Source organism: Oryx dammah, unplaced genomic scaffold, assembly GCF_014754425.2.
Source record: "Oryx dammah isolate SB20612 unplaced genomic scaffold, SCBI_Odam_1.1 HiC_scaffold_24, whole genome shotgun sequence".
NCBI lineage: Eukaryota > Metazoa > Chordata > Mammalia > Artiodactyla > Bovidae > Oryx > Oryx dammah.
In genome coordinates this window covers 71,275,708-71,293,977 of record NW_024070208.1, presented here as the reverse complement: position 1 = coordinate 71,293,977, position 18,270 = coordinate 71,275,708, and the positions used below count along the sequence as shown (strand labels likewise).

The following is an 18,270-nucleotide window of genomic DNA, read 5'->3' as shown; positions in this document are numbered from 1 at the left end:
ACTGAAAGAGAATAAATCTAAGATCAGATGTTCTGTTTTCTCAATTAAGGAAATTGGTTTAATACTCTAACTTTGCATGATTTGAAAATAAGTTTCTTTATGCCAATCAATTCATTGGAACTGTCTATTTAAGAAAAAAACAAAGCAAGACACTCAGGAAGATACTGGTTTGGACAACAGATGGTGAGAATAATGTATATTTCAACAAAATGATAGGGTGAATCATACTAAGGGGTGCTTATGACCATGAGCTTTCAGGAGGATAGATTTTGTTTCAATTTGGTAGATTTTGCTTTAATAAAAAGGAGGAAGTTGGTTTGAAACAGCCCAAAGGGAAGCATTGAGAAACAGTTTTCAAGGCTTTGCAGGAGTCCATCCTAGAGCCGTAAAACATAACCACAACTTGAATAAAAGCAAGGAAGCAAAACAAAAGGGGGGAAAATGGGGAAATGGCAGAACACAACCAGAGCCAGGTGAAACTCTTTAAAGATTGCAACTGCAATCAAATGATTGTAGGCAGGAAGAAAAATCTTCCCAGATAAGTTGTGGGAAGGAAAGGGTTTCAGAAATAATCAGCCACTGAATACAAAGCCTGATACTGTTTGTGGTGCAGCTGCCACAATCTTCACCCCAGTGAAACATCAGAAGCCGCTCATTTTGTTCCCTCATCAATAAAGCACCTCCTGAGTTTCCTGCACATAGTAGGAATGTGGTGGGAACTCTGTGGATGAGCTTAGTCGTGTGTGTCTAACCTAAGCAACTAAGGTGAGTCTTGGAAATCCACAAAGATTCAGTTTACATGGTAGAGAATCCTTAAGAAAAACAACAGCAACAAAATCAGGTTCTGCGGCCCGAACTGTTTTTCATTGCATCTTAGGGCAGGTATTTGCTCACCAGAAATTTATTTATTTATTTATATTAATGAAAGATTTAATACAGCAAGAGATATAACCACCATAAACATTTATGCACATAATGACAGAATATCTATGAAGCAAGAACTGACAGAATGGAAAAAAAGAATAAGCAGTTCTATTATCATAGTTGGAGATTTCAATATCTCACTCACAGTAATGAACAGACCAACCAGCCAGATGATAAGGAAATAGAGGACTTAATACAATGAACTAATGAGATCTAACAGACATATACAGAGAATACCAACCAACAACAGCATAAATATTCTTCTCAAGTGCACAAGACATTTTCCAAGATAGTCCACATATTAGGCCATGAACTGACACCAGAAATTTAAACTAGAGCATGTGGCAAACACCTGTTCCTCACTGCTAAACACACACATCCCTGTGCCCAGCTGAGCCATCTAGGGCTGCAGGGAGAGATACTGCTCTAGGAAGATGAATGCATGATACAGATGGGAGAGGAGGATGAGCTAGCCTTCTCTCTCCATCTTTGCAGAGGCTTCCTCAGTCTGCTGAGATAACAGAGGGCCTTTCTACTAATCCTGAGAGGACTAGCTCTGCAGATCAGAATTTCACTTAACCAAGCACCGTGCTAAGCAAATAAGAGATGATATATAAGTGTTTTCTGATCTCAAGGAACTTACTCTCATGAACATCAGTGAAGACACCAAGGAAATAATCAGAACACCCCTGGAGGGGTGCCCTCACCCCAGTACCCCTAGGGCTGGCTCTGCCTTTGGCAGCAATTCTCCAACATATTCCTCTCCGAGTTCATGCACAAACTACATCAGAGGCACCGATTACTAAATTCTAGGAAATGCCAACTTGGGAAGTCCTCTCCCCTAGAATATGCCAAAGTCAAAATCTCACTTCAGAAATTAAATACTTTAAGACCTATGGAATCAGTTTACTTTGTGTTGATAGCCAATTTTCAGCTAATTGATTTTCCTAATTTTTGTCTCCTTCTCTTCTACTAGAGGCTATTGTAAGAGTAAAATAATAAAATAATATTTGCAATGCTCTGCTTGGTCAATGGTAGGGGCCTAACATGTGTTAATCTATTACTTTCATTATATTTCATTATATTAGCATTTACTATTTATGCATGAACTACACAAGAGACACTACTAGAAAAATCATTTCCTAAAGATTCCTGAATCCACCAGAAAAAAGTAATGGATCCTGATCAGACATTTTAGTAATTACTCTCTTAAAATTCTATAGTATTTTATCTGAAGACTAAAAGAAAATCCCCAGCCTGGTTGATAGCGGTACACATGCATACATGAGCAGTTTTCTACAGGAATCTATGGGAATATTCTCACGGAAGACAAACTGTTTGATCTATTATGATTTCTAATTTGGTATTCCTTGGTTTTTTTCCAAAGCAAAGAAATAAGCCTAGGGAAACTATAAAAAGCAACAGCCCACAGTTAAAAACCAACAGCAACAAGAGAACTGGTCTGTAAGTGCCAAAGCATTCACCCGCAGCTGAAACTGGTCACATCTGGGTGTCTGTGCCACTCTTAGAGCATTTTTTTTAAAGACCCTGCATCATGTACAGTTTCTTTACAAAGGTTTATTAGGTAGAACTTGTTAAGGCCATAGTCAACAGAACAAATGGAAAAGGCTGATTAAAAATGAAAAATAATATTTTATTCACTATCATTTAATCATTTCTAATCTTCAGAACCACAGTCTCGTTTTCATCTCAATGTCTGCAATGGAAACTGGCCCACAGCCTAAAATCTGGCAAGTATCATTTTGGATGGACAGCAATCAAGGCAAGCACTTAATTTTCGGTTATCATCCTTTCTCCTTCTTTCCTCCCCATCTTACACCTCTCTTTCACTTTCCCGCTATTTGACTTCAGTTTTACAATGTATAGTAGACGAGCTTTAGCGTTCTAAATCCTAAGCCTTGAGCTATTTACAGACAAGTATGTTACAAGACATTTGTAACACTAATGCAGTGATTCCATGCATCTTTTGCCAATGTAGCACATACCCCGTTTGCTCTTAAATGATGTCATCAAATAGCCTCTATCCGTATACCCCACTTTCATAAGCCATAGAGGAAATTTAGGTACCTTAATTTAGAAGATGATTTTAAATCCATTTCCTGTAAGCCACAAGCATACAGACTTAAGAAGAGTACTTACTTTTGCTCCACGAAGAGGGGATCAAAGAATTCTGTTGTGATTTTGTTTGCATACAGGGAACACCCGGTCATTGAGCACAGCCCTAAAGAGCATCAGAAGGAAAAGACTATGACTCCGGGTATTTCATTAACATCCTGAAGCCCCTTGTTTGGAAGAAAGTTACTATTTACCTGACAGTATGAATACAATCCCAGCCAAACAAGCAATTTTAGCTTTGGCTTTATCTGAGCCTCCGACTTTGGTACATTTCATGCCAATCAGGGCGAATATGGAAGCAAAAAAGCCCAGGCTGACAGCGGCAATCATAAGTCCTCTACACGCCTGGATGTAACCTGCAATTACAGTAGGGCATTTACATTAGCATAAAACATGTGGCTGTCCAGGGAGAAACACATTTTACATTGTCCTCCTGAACGACTTTCTGTTTTCTGAAAAAAAAGAAAAAAAAAAAAAAAAGACCGAAAAATGGTTAAAACACATGTTAAAACAAGCAAGAATGGAAAGAAAGTTAATCCCTATAGCACACTTTTCAGTCTGGCATATGCAGGGTCCTCAGGCTACATCTCTGAGTGTTATTATTCCCACAGTCACAGGTGAGGAAACCGAGACACACAAGAGCTACGTGGTATGCCAGGGATGAGCGAGTAAGAGGCTGGAATGAATTCCATCCAGATCTGACTACAAAATCCACATGATACTGCCTTTCACCCGGAGAAACCTCATCCGCCGCTCTCTCAACCCTCTTGCTCCTTTGCACATCAGACCTTTAAAACAGATGTTTTGATGATTCTGACATTGAAAACCTTATAACTGAGCAGAGCTCCCAAAGACTCACATCTTCTAATATTAGTGAAAGATTATAAATGAGACCAACTGAAATATCATGAAAAATATGAACCATGAGGAATCTAAATCAAAATGTATTTTCATGACCTTTTAAAAAATTTTCAGGGCACATACAATAACACTGGGTTTAAATAAGCAGTGGTTAGTTCCTAGAAGAATATTTTATAATTATGAAATTAACTGCATACAAATGGATGCTTTCCAAGTATCCTAAAAGCTTGCTCTGTTGGTTTCTTTGAACATTCCTCCTACACCACTCATTTTCTTAGTCATATATTTTTATTTGCACAGCCAGGATGATGGTAAACTTCAGACTGGCTTTTGTCCAGACATTAACAAATTTTAAATTAATAGGATATAAATGAATACATTTTTAAAATGTCATTATGTATATTTCAGCCTGAAACAGTGCTATATTCTGAAACATTGATGACACACCAGTGTAAGTAAATATTTGTTGAACAAATGAACATAATATCTATCGGGTTTACAGTTGGAATTAAACTTTTTAATTTGAAAAAACGCATAAGTGCCAAGATACACAAGTCATTTCCTACTGTGTTCAGGCAAAGGCTATGATAATCACATAAGTAATAATTCTAAGGCTACAACAATCATATATTCAGGGAATAATGCTGGAAGGTGGCCTCCAGGCCACGTTTCTTGGTCAAAAATTAAATTTTAAGTTTTATTACTATTCCCAGGATCCATTTTGAAGAGTACCCAGAAGATGTTCTAATTAATTTAACAAATTTAGGCCTCTACAATTGCAAATCACAGTCAATCCTAAAGAAAATCAGTCCTGAATATTCACTGGAAGGACTGTTGCTGAAACTGAAGCTTTGGCCACCTGATTCGAAGAGCTGACTCATTGGAAAAGATTCTGATGCTGGGAAAGATTAAAGGCAAGAGGAGGAGAAGGAGACGACAGAGGATGAGATGGTTAGGATGCATCACCAACTCAATGGACATGAGTTTGAGCAAATACTGGGAGACAGTGGAGGACAGAGGAGCCTGGCATGCTGCAAGCCACGGGGTCACAAAGAGTCAGACCTGACTTAGCAATTGAACACCACCCCAAATGCAGAAAGCAAGGACAACGATCTTCCATTTTATAGTGTGAACTGTTTCCAGACAGAAAATAATTTTACTGATGGTGAGGCTGTCAAAAGAAAAAAAAAACAGTAAAAGAAACTTATTTTTTTAGCAAAACAGGATAAGGGAGGCTTATTTTGGTAGTAATAGTAGTGCTGCAAGGGTGATCTGTGTGTTTGCTGCGGAATCCTAACTCAGCTCCATTTTAAGCTGCAATCCTCAAGTCCCCCAGCCGAACCCAGGGAGCAGCAGAAGCACAGGGGGAGGAAGCCTGTTAGTTTCTTGCAAGGATTTTTTAAAATATAAATTTATTTTAATTGGAGGCTAATTACTTTACAATATTGTAGTGGTTTTGCCATACATTGACATGAATCTGCCACGGCTGTACACGTGTTCCCCATCCTGAACCCCCCTCCCACCTCCCTCCCCCTTGCAAGGTTAAAGAGAGTCCTCCAGAGAAACTGCAACTAGCTCATCACTTACCACCAGAGCTACTGGGACAGTGCGGTTTCAAAATTTTTTTGACATTTGTTTCAACCTATGGTTTTGAGATGTTTTAGCTGATTCTTACTGCAATCCTAAACAGACTAGAAAGTGTATGTGTGACTTAGTAGTACTAATAGTCTCTCTGTTGTGTCCAGCTCTTTGTGACCCCATGGACTGTAGCCCACCAGGCTCCTCTGTCCATGAGATTCTCCAGGCAAGAATACTGGAATGGGTTGCCATTCCCTTCTCCAGGGGATCTTCCCGACCCAGGGATTGAACCCACGTCTTTTGCATCTCCTGTACTGGCAGGCTGACTCTACCCCTAGTGCCACCTGGGAAGCCCATAACCTCTATTATAATGTTAAAAAAAAAAGAAACTATTCTAGAAAACCTTATCATCTACCATAATTTGCATTTACCTTAGTAATCTCATAGACTTTATGTACAGAAAATACACAAGCCGTGCAAACGGTTAAGTCTACAATTTGATCACTCAGAACGTGGAATGCATTTTCCCAGATGGTACACAGTGGTCAGAATCCGAGGCTGGTGCATTCAACCCTTAATATGACTGGGGAAAATAACAGTAGGCTTTAAACTTTAACCATTACTCATACTATTTTTTTCTGAATTTCTCACTCGGTTCTCCTGTCTCAGCTCTGATACCTACAGAAAGACTGGCTCTGCCCTCTTGGCACAAGAGGAGAGATAGAGAGAGAGCAGATTCTGATGATGTCAGTCCTTCATCAGAACCAACCAGAACCCTGATGTGGAGGGGAAGGTAACTCTGCCTACCATGAGAAGTGTAGCAATAAGTTGCTAATTCATCACATGCATAAAGGGTTTCCCTGGTGGCTCAGACAGTAAAGAATCCGCCCACAATGTTGGAGATGGGGGTTCGATCCCTGGGTGGGGAAGATCCCCTGGAGATGGGAGTGGTAACTCACTCCAGTATTCTTGCATGAAAAATCCCAAGGACAGTGGAGCCACGAGGTTGCAAATAGTCGGACATGACTGAGCGATTAAGCACACACAGCACACACACAAAGGAAGGTACTGCAGGGTCTGGAGTTCCTGGGATAAACTCCACTGCCAGCCATAAATGGAATGCATTTGTTGGTAGGCTCGAGGTCTGCAAATTAGGGGCTACTGGTTCTTAAAACACCCACAGACTCAAGCCTTGGGTGACTTCCCACAAACTCTCTCAGAGTTTATCTTTTGCAAAGCAGACTTCTACAACCTTGCTTTTTTAACAGTTCCGGAGGTCAAAATTTATAAGTAACACCCTCAAGTGAAGTGGTGGTAAAAACCTAGTCAAGGAGGCTATTATTTTTGACAGGTCTAATTTACTGACACCGTTAATAGCTAATTAACACATTAAAGTGCTGAGGCATGAACATATTTGCTCAGAAGTTCTCTGAAGTATAATTTATAGTTAACTTCCTTGGAAAAAATGACAAACATTCCCACTAACAAAAATAGATGGCATAAACTGAAAAAAAAAAAAAAAAACCAACTAAAGCATAGCTTAAAATGCTTCCCAGCTGTAGTTCAAGTGGTGCTTTGAAAGGAATATGGGTTAGCAATAAACAGAAATCACCAGCTCGTTCAACCGTGAGTTTTTCAATTAGTAAAATACCATGACCTTAATGAATTCCGTTGGAGGAAACCTTCAAGGTGTCCCGTAAAAGTTAAATGTTTTCCACACGTACCTTATTTTCCAACTAGCAGAAATAAAAATATCCACTTGGTGGAGACAATTTCCTAGCAGCACTCTTGCTAGTTGTTTATTGAAGGAAGAAAGAAAAAAAAATGTGCTTTTAGCAGATCCTTTGTGAGAAAGATGGTATGAGGGGCAAACAGGAACTCTGAATTTCAGCTCCGGTTCCTCTCTTTACCTGCTGTGTATCCTTAACTACATTCCCTAATCTCTCCAAGCCTGCTTTCTCATCTGTAAAACCCAGGGAGAACAGCACTTACTTCACAGGAGGAATAAATGAACTAAGTGTCTGGTGAGTGGTAAGAAACACATCAAAGCTTCCTGTCTCTAACACTTAAGATTGATTCTAGGCAGAAATTAGAGTTGGAATCTTAACATGGCATTACATTCAATCTGTACATTTAGCTTCTTCCATACAGGGAAAACTGGGATAACAATAATACCGCTTGACAATAAGGAATCAGAGCTTTGACTTCATACAGGAAATTCAGAATAATGACCCCATCCTCTGTGTCCAAGAGACATGTTCTTCCACCTCAGATGAGACAGGGAAGCACTGTGAGCCTTCTCTCTCCCTTGGATTTTTCTGCCTGGATTAAGGGGAGGGTTGGCTTACTCAGAGCTGTGGCCACAACACCCCCTGCTAATGTAGCTTTCTCCCTCCACTTCAAATGCAATATCAAGAAGTCCAAGTGGACCGTGCTGAGGGCAGGACCTGACTGAGGGCCAGCATCCAAGCATATGTGGCTGCCCCAAAAGTACACTGCAGAGCATCAACAAGCAAAGAGGCTTGTTCTGGGAAGTTCCACTTGTAAGTGGGGGGAACTGACTTCTCTCTACAGGGAAAAATGTAGCTGCATGGCTGAACTCCCCCCTTCAAATATTATCCTGGGAGATAATGAAAAGTAAATGATCACTTTGGTAGAGGCGATGCCCTCTTAAGCCACAAGAAGCTGAGCCAGCACGATGAGACTGATACATTGGATTATAGGATACATTTCAATGTTTTGTATGAGAAAAGACACCCACATTTAAAAGACAAGCAATGGGCTGAGATTGCAACATATCTAACAAATCAAAGACCCACATCTATAATCTTAAAAAAAAAAAAGTCATTTAAACCAAGAGGAAATAACCGAACCATGGGCATAAGATACAGACAAGCAACTCATAAAAGGAAAAAAAGTGGTCAATAAGTATATGATAAGATGGTCAAAATCACAGTAATCAGGGAAATGCCAACTAGAAGAATAAAGTGATAGGCTGCTGCCCATTAAACTGGATGAGAAATCTAGTGGTGAGAATGTGGAGAGAAACAGGTATTCTCATACTATAGGTGGAATTAATGTGGCAGTATAAACTAATAAAATGAATATTCGGCTGCTCTGACAATACTACTTCTCAGTATTTACGCTACAGAAACACACATACGCACAAAGAAGCAAACAGAAAGGTTTTCCGTAAAGCGCTAACGACAGTGAAAACCTAGGAAGGCTTTACCCAACGTCCAACAGTGGGTAAGTCGTTAAATAAACCAGTTTATTTAACAGTATTCATGCAGTCGTTAAAAAGAGTCATTTCTATAGGTACTGACTTGGAAAGCTATGTTATTAACTTGAAAACAAGGCAGAACAAGCGGTGATGTCATTTATGTTTTGTAAAGTCATTTTCTAGACACAACAGCACATATGGAAGGCCATTTTGTGAGCTGAGTTGTATACAAACGTCACTCCTCTTCTTTAGAGCTGGATGGTTGAAAGCTATGCTCTTCTTCCTCCTCACTACCTCTCTGGCCCCCAAATCTTTCTAAAAAAAATTTATTTATGTATTCGTATGTGTCCTGTATGTGTGTTCAGTGGCTCAGTCGTGTCCGACTCTTTGCGACCTCAAGGACTGTAGCCTGCCAAGCTCCTCTGTCCAGGGGATTTTTACCAGCAAGAATGCTGGAGTGGGTTCCCATTTCCTCCTCCAGGGGATCTTCCTGACCCACAGATTGAACCCATGTCTCTTGTGTCTCCTGCATTGGCAAGCAGATTCTTTACCACTGAGTCACCTGGGAACCCCTTATTTGGCTGCCTTAGGTCTTAGTTGGGACATGAGGGTTCTAGTTCCCTGACCAGAGATCAAACCTGGGCACCCTGTATTGGGAGCTCAGAGTCTTAGCCCATGGACCACCAGCGAAGTTCCCATGCCCCCAGATCTTGACCATGACGTCTATTCTCACCTCAGACACACAGGGTGAGGGCTTCACTATTCTACACCCAATCATTTTCATGATGTATTTATTTCTCGATCGCCACCTCTGTCCCCCAACTGTCCCATAGAAGGAAGCGCACCTGCCTGGCAGCCTCTCAGTACGAACGTGTTTAGAACAACAACTGTCAATCCATATTCCTAAATGGAAACCACAGAAACGAGCCTGCCTGTCCAAACATCTATCTGGATGTGTGCTCTGCAGGGCACAGGAAATTCAACAGTCATTCCAGACCATCAGTGGCATCCCAGCTACCTATTTTACACACCACGATGGCAGAGCCAGGTGTCACTCATCTAAAACCAGATACCTATTCCCTTCGGTGGAGTTTCCACCAAATACCTCCGTTGAGCAAGAGTTTGCTTTTCGTGGCCAGCACCATCTCAGGGGAATTAAATTTTGTCTGTTATTTACTCAGCTACGCAAACAAAGACTTGCTGTGCGGTAATAAAAGAAAAAGAAAACACCTCAAACCAAGAACTCATGTAAATGACTCTCTTAAAGTTTCTGCCAGGAACGATGTGCTGTGAAATCCTGGGAGAAAGGAGCCTAGAACTTGAGCAATGGACAGGTACCATTCCTCTTGAAACTAAAAATAGCCAGTTTTCTTTGTGAACATCTGTTGCTCTAATACAATACCTTATACAGCCCAGCTAACAAGAACAGCCTAGAAAACAGTCTCATGAACAACTGGCAGCAGATGTGGACTTAGAGCCACACAGAACTTGTCAGTTTCCCCCGCACAAGATTCTGGGTGGCCAGGATTCAGCTATTCTCTGCAGCAGAAGCAAGAACTATTTATTTTCCTAAAATGTACAGCAAAAGTTAAAGCCCAGCAGATCCATTTGCAGATACTTAGCGGTTTTTTTTTTTTTTTTTTTTGGAGGGAGGGTGCCCCTGCAGTATGTTTCCTTTCCCCCAGCCCACTTTTAAAACCACGAATGAAACGGCTACAAAGAGTTCAGAACAAGCAGATTTCGCTTTGACGAGTCCGTTTAAATCAGAATCCAGCCCTTCTGGGAGTGCTGGCTGGAGAGGGCAAGCCCCCTCTCCGTGACTCTCTGCCCCAACAGTTCTCAAGAGAGAGGGGGGTCCCACAACTCAGTCCTCAACTCCTAGGACAGCAGACCTGCTTCCCTCCATCCCAGTCGCCTGAGAGGAACCCACCCCACCCAGGTCGGTTCTGCGCGTCCCCTTTCACCCGCCCCGGGGATCTGGGCTCAAACAGGCGCCCCCTCGGGACAGATGTCCGGGGAAGGCGGGCCACGGGCACCGGGGACTCTTCCCCGGCTCCTCCAGGGACCGAGAGGGAAAGCGCGGCCGGGCTTGGGAAGGAGTCCGGGGCGGGCGGCGGGGGGCTGGGGCGGGTCCCGCCGGGGGTCGTGAGGCTCAGCGGGCGCCCAACCGCGGGCGGAGGGGAGGAGAGAGCGAGGGTCTGGGGCTGGGGGGCTAGGGGATGCAGACCGTCGAGCGCCAGCATGGAAGGAAAGTCTTTGCAGTTGGAGACGCCCGTGGAGTCCGTGACGCACGTCTTCCACAGGTTGGCCCAATAGGTAGCGGTGGTGATGACCGTGCCGTCGATGGTGGACACCTTCCAGTAGTCGGTGGGCAGCGTGGAGGACACCAGCACCCAGCCGGAGATGGAGACCATGAAGGCAATGATCTCCGACGCCGTGCTCGCCATGCCGCCCGCTGCAGCCGCGCTCGCTCTCGCGCTCCCCACTCGGCGGCCGCACAGCGACCCCCGCGCGCCCGGCCCCGCGGCCCCGCCCCCGTCGCCCCGCCCACCCGCGGACCCGGCGCTAGGGGGCGCGCGCGGACCCGGGACGCGCCCTCGGGGAGCAGAAACGGCTCGCGCGGAGCTGCTACCCGGGTTCCCCTCCAGCCTGCTGGCCCAACGCGACCCTGCGCGTCCCTGCGGCTCCCCACTCCCTGCTCGCCATCTCGGGGCCGAGGCACCGTGGAGAGGGGCTCTCCTGTTGAACAAATTGGCAGCCAAATGTGGACGACCTGCTGCACCCACCCTCTTTCCCCTCCCCCGCTCTACCCATTGGCAGTAGCTTGGCGTTCAGAGTATCTTGTAAAAGCAGAGCAAAAAAAAAAAAAAAAAGAAAGGCTTTTGATGCCCGGAAAGGACACGGCCTGCTAACGCAGCCCTTGGCCCGCTGAACTCTAAAGGTTTTCGTGCCACGCTCTTTTGGGTGACCCAGTTCAGCTTGTCAAGGAGCGATCCCTGCAGCTCTGGGCTCGAAGTCAGCCTTGCCCTGAGCTTCTGCAGTTCCTTTCGGCCTGGCGGCATGCAGAAGGTCATTGCAAGGAGGTGGGTGACACAGACCTCAATTCAGGACAGCGGTCTGTGCAGAGCCCAGGCTGCAAGGGGACCTTCTTTACAGTCCTGATCGTGACTGTTCCAGTCACAGCGCTGGCCTGCTGATACCAATGCACTACACGTAGGACATGCATTTAAACTTTTCCTGTGGGTTCCTTCCAGCTCCCGTTTCTGAGTCTCTTCTACGATGGTCTGTTTCAGCTTCTCTGCATCTTGTTTTACTTTTTTTTTTTTTTTTACCAGCTCCACCTTTAGCATCCAACTGAGGGATAAACTCATTCCTTCATTGCTATCTGAAAGTAAACTTGGCAGGGTGTACTTTTGGCTCCAGAGGTCACACATTTGGGCAAAAATGAGAGAATAAAGACTGGCTTTATTATTTGTCCCTTTAAAGCTCTTGGTGCGAGGGTGCTCTTTTGTGCCCGACTCTTTCCAATCCCATGGATTGTAGGGCAGCCAGTTTCCTCTGTCCATGGGATTTTCCAGGCAGGAATACTGGAGTGGGTTGCATTTCCTCCTCCAAGGAATCTTCCCCAAATAGGGATTTGTACCTGTGTCTCCTGCATTGGCAGGCAGATTCTGTACCACTGAGCCACCTGGGAGGTCCAAAGTTCTTGGAATGAACCTTTAAATCAGTGCTATAATAAAGCTAGCTAATCCTGTTTCCTAAAGGAAATCAACCCTGAATATTCATTGGAAGGACTGGTGCTGATCTGAAGCTCCAATACTTTGGCCACAAGATTCTAAGAGCTGACTCATTGGAAAAGACCCTGATGCTGGGAAAGAGTGAAGGCAAGAAGAGAATGGGGTGACAGAGGATGAAATGGTTGGATGGCACCACTGACTTAATGGACATGAGTTTGAGCAAACTCAGGGAGATAATGAAGGACAAGGAAGCCTGGCATGCTGCAATTCATGGGGTCACAGAGAGTCAGACACGACTAAGTGACTGAACAACAAGCCTGCTTCCCAATGTTTATGCAGGGACACTTTGGTTCATTGTGAAGAATTTCTCAATTCCCCTTTGTCACTTAAAAAAAATAATAAACGAGTATAGAATGAAATTAGAAGTGATTTGATGTCTCTGGAGAAGAGAGAGCATTGAATTATAGAAACATCTGAAAAGATTTGGGAGGAACGTTGGAGATCACACGGACACACTCCACACTCAACACAATCATCGTGTTTCTAGAGATAATATTCAGTTCACGCTCTAACCTTCAGAACTTCAGGTTTTAGCGTGTGGCAAGGTGTGTGTTCTGGTTTTGTTTTGTACTGACAGCCTTTGAGCAAGTTTTTGTTTCTGTTGAGTCCAAATCTGTCTCTCTTTAACATCCATGCAACTGCCGTGATTTGCACTGAGAAAACACAAGTTAAGTCCTACTTTGGTGCCATGCAGCAGCTCTTGCGAAGTGTGTGTGTGTGTGCTTGACCATTTCACGGCTTGTGTGAATGGGAATACTGGTGAAGACAGTTTACCTGGTGGAATGCAGACGTGATTCCACTACTATGCTCCCCTTGGTCCCAGCTTGTCCTGGTGTGTAATGTTGGGTTTACTGGGGGATCCAGCTTAGAAATAATTTGGGAAGCACATACCTAACCTCCTCAGTCACCTTTGAGTATTGACAACAAGGTGTCCTCTATTCTTTTGTATGATTTGCCATTTTAAAATGATTTTATTTTCTGGTTTCATACCCTCCAGCATATTTACACCATTATTTCTACGTCATATTTCTTTCTGGATGATCTGCTTTCTTTTAATCCGATTTACTGTTCAGACAACACAAGAAGTCATAATCCAAAACATTCCCTATGGACTTTCCAAAAGTTAAAATGTGCACAGATGTTGGTTTTGTACTTTATTTCCTGGCCTTGTTTGAGTGTCTTTGTTTGCTTTTGTCTTCCTCATGGTAGTTTCTCACTAAATTGTTGATTCTTTTTTTGCAAGGCTCTGACTTACTTTTGACACACAATAAGTCTAGTATTGTGACCTTAAAGACTCATGAAGATCCTAATTTATTAATAAATTGGTTATGAATGCCATCATTTGGAACCACAGGTACATGGTTTTACAAAAACAACTGTGAAGAATAATTTGGTGCTTCAGACTAGCCCCCACAGATTTATTTAACAAATAATGTAGTTTTGCGAACTGTACTTAAAATATCCACGAACCTATCATTGCAATATAGCTTTCGGAGGAAACAAATTCTAAATTCTAACTTGGACCTCCAAGGAAGACTCTGCTACATCACCAGACCGTTTAATCCAGAATCTCTGGGGGTGCCTCTGGTAGTGATTTTTCCAAAACTTGTAATGCACAGTCAGGTTGGACATCACAGCTCTGACCAGTTGAGATTCATGTATATAAACAGTCAATTTAGCAAACTGGATGATTTGTGTTATAGAGAAAAAGAATATTCCTTTCTTGGTTGAAAACTTTGAAAAAAGAAATACTCTTTTACTACAGAGATCATAACACACAGCTTCAACTTAAAAGGGTTGAAAATACCACAAACAACCCATAAATTATTAACCGTGTGGCAGCACTATTAGTTCCTTTGCCAGCTGAAACAGACTAGGGTCGTTATGCCTGTGGACTTGACTAATTTTCTTTTACTTTTATCCTTTGTCTGTTCCGTGAGGTTTCACAGCCCCAGACTTCTCTTCGCTGGCATGGACTGCATATTAACTATGAAGAGTGACTTCTTAGAGCCCACAAGTACCTGACCGAAGGATGAAAAATATTAACTTTCCTTAACACCTAAAGAATATTATGTAGTGAATCAAGTATTTACTTAGAAATGTCTTATATCTTAAGTTTTTCAAAACCAGTTTAGTCAGAAGAAACCACATCATCTAACATAAGAATGTCCAAAAAAGGAAGACAGATTGAAGAGAGTCTTTTTAAAGGAAGTAATGGATAAATGACCTATTTCACTTTAAGATTTTAGAGTCCCAAATAACCTTTGCAGTTAATCTGAAAACCCGTTTACAGAGTACCTTTCAACTGATAAATGCTTCCTTATTTTCTTTAGGATTCAGTTTACTGAACTGTTTATGTAACTAGTCATAACAAACCATTCTTAATTTAAACACAAAAGTGATAACAGAAAGTTACTTCTCCAAATTATTCAAAAAAAGTCTTAATTAACATTAACTTGGCCTTTCCAAAAAAATAAGCATTGTTTCTTTTCTGATATGAATAGTACTAATTTATAATAAATTTGACATAAAGACATTAAATGGCCTGAAATATATTCTGAGCCTTTCCACATTTGAGAACTAAGCTGCTGAGATTTAACATCGGAAGTTATTTATTTGGCATTATTATGGTTGTTAAGGAAAAATAGAGGATTCCCCCACCCCACACTTGTTCAGTGGGAGTGAAACCAGTTTAGCCGACTGAACCAGAGATTTGCAGAAATTCTTTACTTGAGATTCAACTCAGCTGCCAAACAACACAGGTGTGCCTTTTAACAGCTCAAGGATTTTCTAAGCATCAAATCTGGTTTCAGTATACACTAGCTCCTTCTTAGATTCCAATGAGGGGACATACTGCTCACCAGATGGGAAGGGACTAAAGTCCTGATAAATGCTGTATTAACTTAAAAAAAAAACAACTGCCCAGGAGCCAACTATTGTCACACTACCTTCAAGAAGACATTAACACCGATACTAAGATAGTAAAATAGCATATCTGTATTCTTTTCCCTTCATTTCCCCTAACACTCTTAGTTTATCTTAATGCTCTATCCTAATTCTACGATACTTGTTAGTTACTTAGCATGAAAGCTACTGAGTGAGAGGAGTAGTTACAGGAACGAATACTCATGCTTATCATTACATCATTGATCATATATGTGTGTCTATGTATATAATTTTTTTTTGGAAATTATAAGGGAATAGAGGTTTATTTTGACATCCGGTACCTTCTGAGGCTAACTGCATCAGAAGTTAATGCCGTATATCTTAAGAGCTTGTCTTTCATACATTCATTTGAAACACTGATTTCCAATTCTTGTAACCAAACAGGACCCTTCCCCCACATCCTCTGCCGTAGTTCCTCTCTAAAGTGCTTGGATAATGGTATCTCATGCATCTTTCCTGAGTTTTTCAGATGCTAAAACCCACCAACCAAATAGAAGGAATTAACTCCATGATAGTCTTGGGAATGTAGCCCTCGGACCTACTGGTACCCAAGGATTGATTAAAATTAGCCACCCTGTTACCTATCTCACAATCAATCAACCAGTCAGAGAACTGTGCACAATATGACCACTTACTCTGTGACTTTCCCCCTCTCACCTGGCTGTTAAAAATGCTTTGCTGAAACCCCTCAGAAAGTCTGGGGCATTTTGGGGCAGGAGCCACAGGTCTCCTTGCATTGTCCTGAAATCAACTTTTGTCTGCTCCAAACTCTGACGTTTCCATGTTGTTTGGCCTCACTGTGTGTTGGGCACACGAACTTGTGCTCAGTGACTTTTTGAGGTATATTAAGACTATCTAGATTCCTCTTGGGCACCTGGAGAGTTTGAGGTGCCAGTGGCTCATAGCTGTCTTGGTGAATACGCCTCCAGTCTGGAAAGACTCTCACTCTGGGATGCTGGGACTTCTAGGACTTGCTGGTCCATGAGCATCTTATGAGTATTAATTCAACCAACCGATCCAGATTGTATATATGTATGTGTTAGTTACTCAGTCGGGTCCAACTGTTTGCAACCCCTTGGACTGTAGCCCACCAGGCTTCACTGTCCATGGGATTCTCCAGACAAGAATACGGAACCCTATGATGGGGTAGGGGGTACTCATAAACTTTTAGTCCTTAGCAGCACTTGTAACTCACTCAACCGCAGCCCCAGCCCAGTTGTTGAAACCTTCCCTCGGGGAGTCCAGGTGGAGCACATGGAGCTCTGCTTAATGTTACGTGGCAGCCTGGATGGGAGGGGAGTCTGGGGGAGAATGGATACATGTATATGTATGGCTGAGTCCCTTCGCTGTTCACCTGAAACTTCTACAATGTTGTTAATTGGATATACCCCAATGCAAAATGGTTTTGGTGTTAAAAAGAAATTAAAATGAAGAAAAAAATTGTGGTTACCAGTGGAAAGGGGAAGAGGGGCAGTAAAGATGCTGGGGAATGGGAATACAGGATGTCGGGTATAATATAGGCTCAAGGATGTATTATACAGAGGAGGAATATGGAACATATTTTGTAATAACTGTAAATGGAAATTAACCTTTAAGTTGCATAAAAAAAGTGCAGTAAGTAGTTCAATTCACTTATGAAGCGGTGATGTTGGGCTGGGAATAGATGAAGGAACTGTAAAGGTGTGGGATAAAATTCTCTCTGTGTCCCTTGGCAGGTCACCCAATTGCTCTGTATCTGTTCTTCAACTATAAAATGAGAACAAATAATAGCTTTTTCAAAGTTATTGTGAAGATTGGAGACAATGTACATCAAGGATCTGGAACATGGTAGATATTAAAAAAAAATGGGTACTATTCCAGTTCACTCATGCTTTTTCATTTCCCTACCTCTCTTTAAAGTTATAAAGTTGCATTTTCCATAAAAGGGGGATTAATCAGAGTTAGACTGACATGCAGCAAGCAAATACGAATAAACTGTATTGCAAATCTTAATAAGAACACAGAAGGACTTTAGTGGGGTGCCAACATGGTAGGGGTTGATGCTGAGAGCGAGGGAGAGAAACCAGGAAGTGAGAGTGAGATTAGTCATTTTTTTGCTGGGGGGAACTGGGAGGGGTGGGGGGTGTGCAAAAGGAAGCACAACAAACATGAGAAAGAAAACTAGAATAGTTAAATGTAAAAGGGAGTGGACAACTACAAGATAAAATTAAAGTGAAACTGTTAGTCATGTCTGACTCTTTGTGACCCCATGGACTGTAGCCCGTCAGGCTCCTCTCTCCATGGGATTCTCCGGGCAATAATCCTGAATTAGGTTGCCATGCCCTCCTCCAGGCAACCTTCCCAACCCAGGGATCGAACTCAGGTCTCCCACATTGCAGGCAGATTCTTTACCTTCTGAATCACCAGGTAAGCCCAAGAATACTGGAGTGGGTACCCTATCCCTTCTCCAGGGGATCTTCCTGACCCAGAAATCAAACTGGGGTTTACCAGCTGAGCTAAAATAAAGGTAACAAATCCAAAGTGAAAGGAGAACAAATACAAAGAGAAAGGAACAAGAAATAAGGATAAGGGATAAGAAAAAGAGATGGGAAGCCCCAGGGTGGGGATGGAAGGAAAGGGGGACCATTGTGGATGGGAAGGCGTGTGGGAGGGAGTAAGTCAGCACTGAGAAGAGAAGATGGGAAATCTGTATGCAGAAGTGGAGGGCTGTTTTCCCAGCCCTCACCTTTCTATACCGCTGCACGTAAGGGGTGGGAGGGGCCTCATTCTAGTGCCTGTTACAGTTGAAGAGGCTTCCCCCTTCCC

The 18,270-nt window shown here is 42.6% G+C and overlaps 1 protein-coding gene across 2 annotated transcripts in view; it reads right to left on the bottom strand.

Moving 5' to 3' along the window:
* Positions 1-18,270, bottom strand: part of CLDN10 (claudin 10) — a 96,204-nt gene that overhangs the window by 9,224 nt on the left and 68,710 nt on the right. The window contains exons 1-3 of one of the 2 annotated variants that reach the window (XM_040267355.1): positions 10,950-11,218; positions 3,255-3,416; positions 3,085-3,166 (exon numbers count right to left, since the gene is read on the bottom strand). In XM_040267355.1, the coding sequence (XP_040123289.1) occupies positions 3,085-3,166; positions 3,255-3,416; positions 10,950-11,169 (464 nt within the window). In that variant the 5' untranslated portion in view covers positions 11,170-11,218. Of the gene's footprint in view, positions 1-3,084; positions 3,167-3,254; positions 3,417-10,949; positions 11,219-18,270 lie in introns of those variants that run through there. The other variant, XM_040267356.1, reaches the window with a different exon arrangement.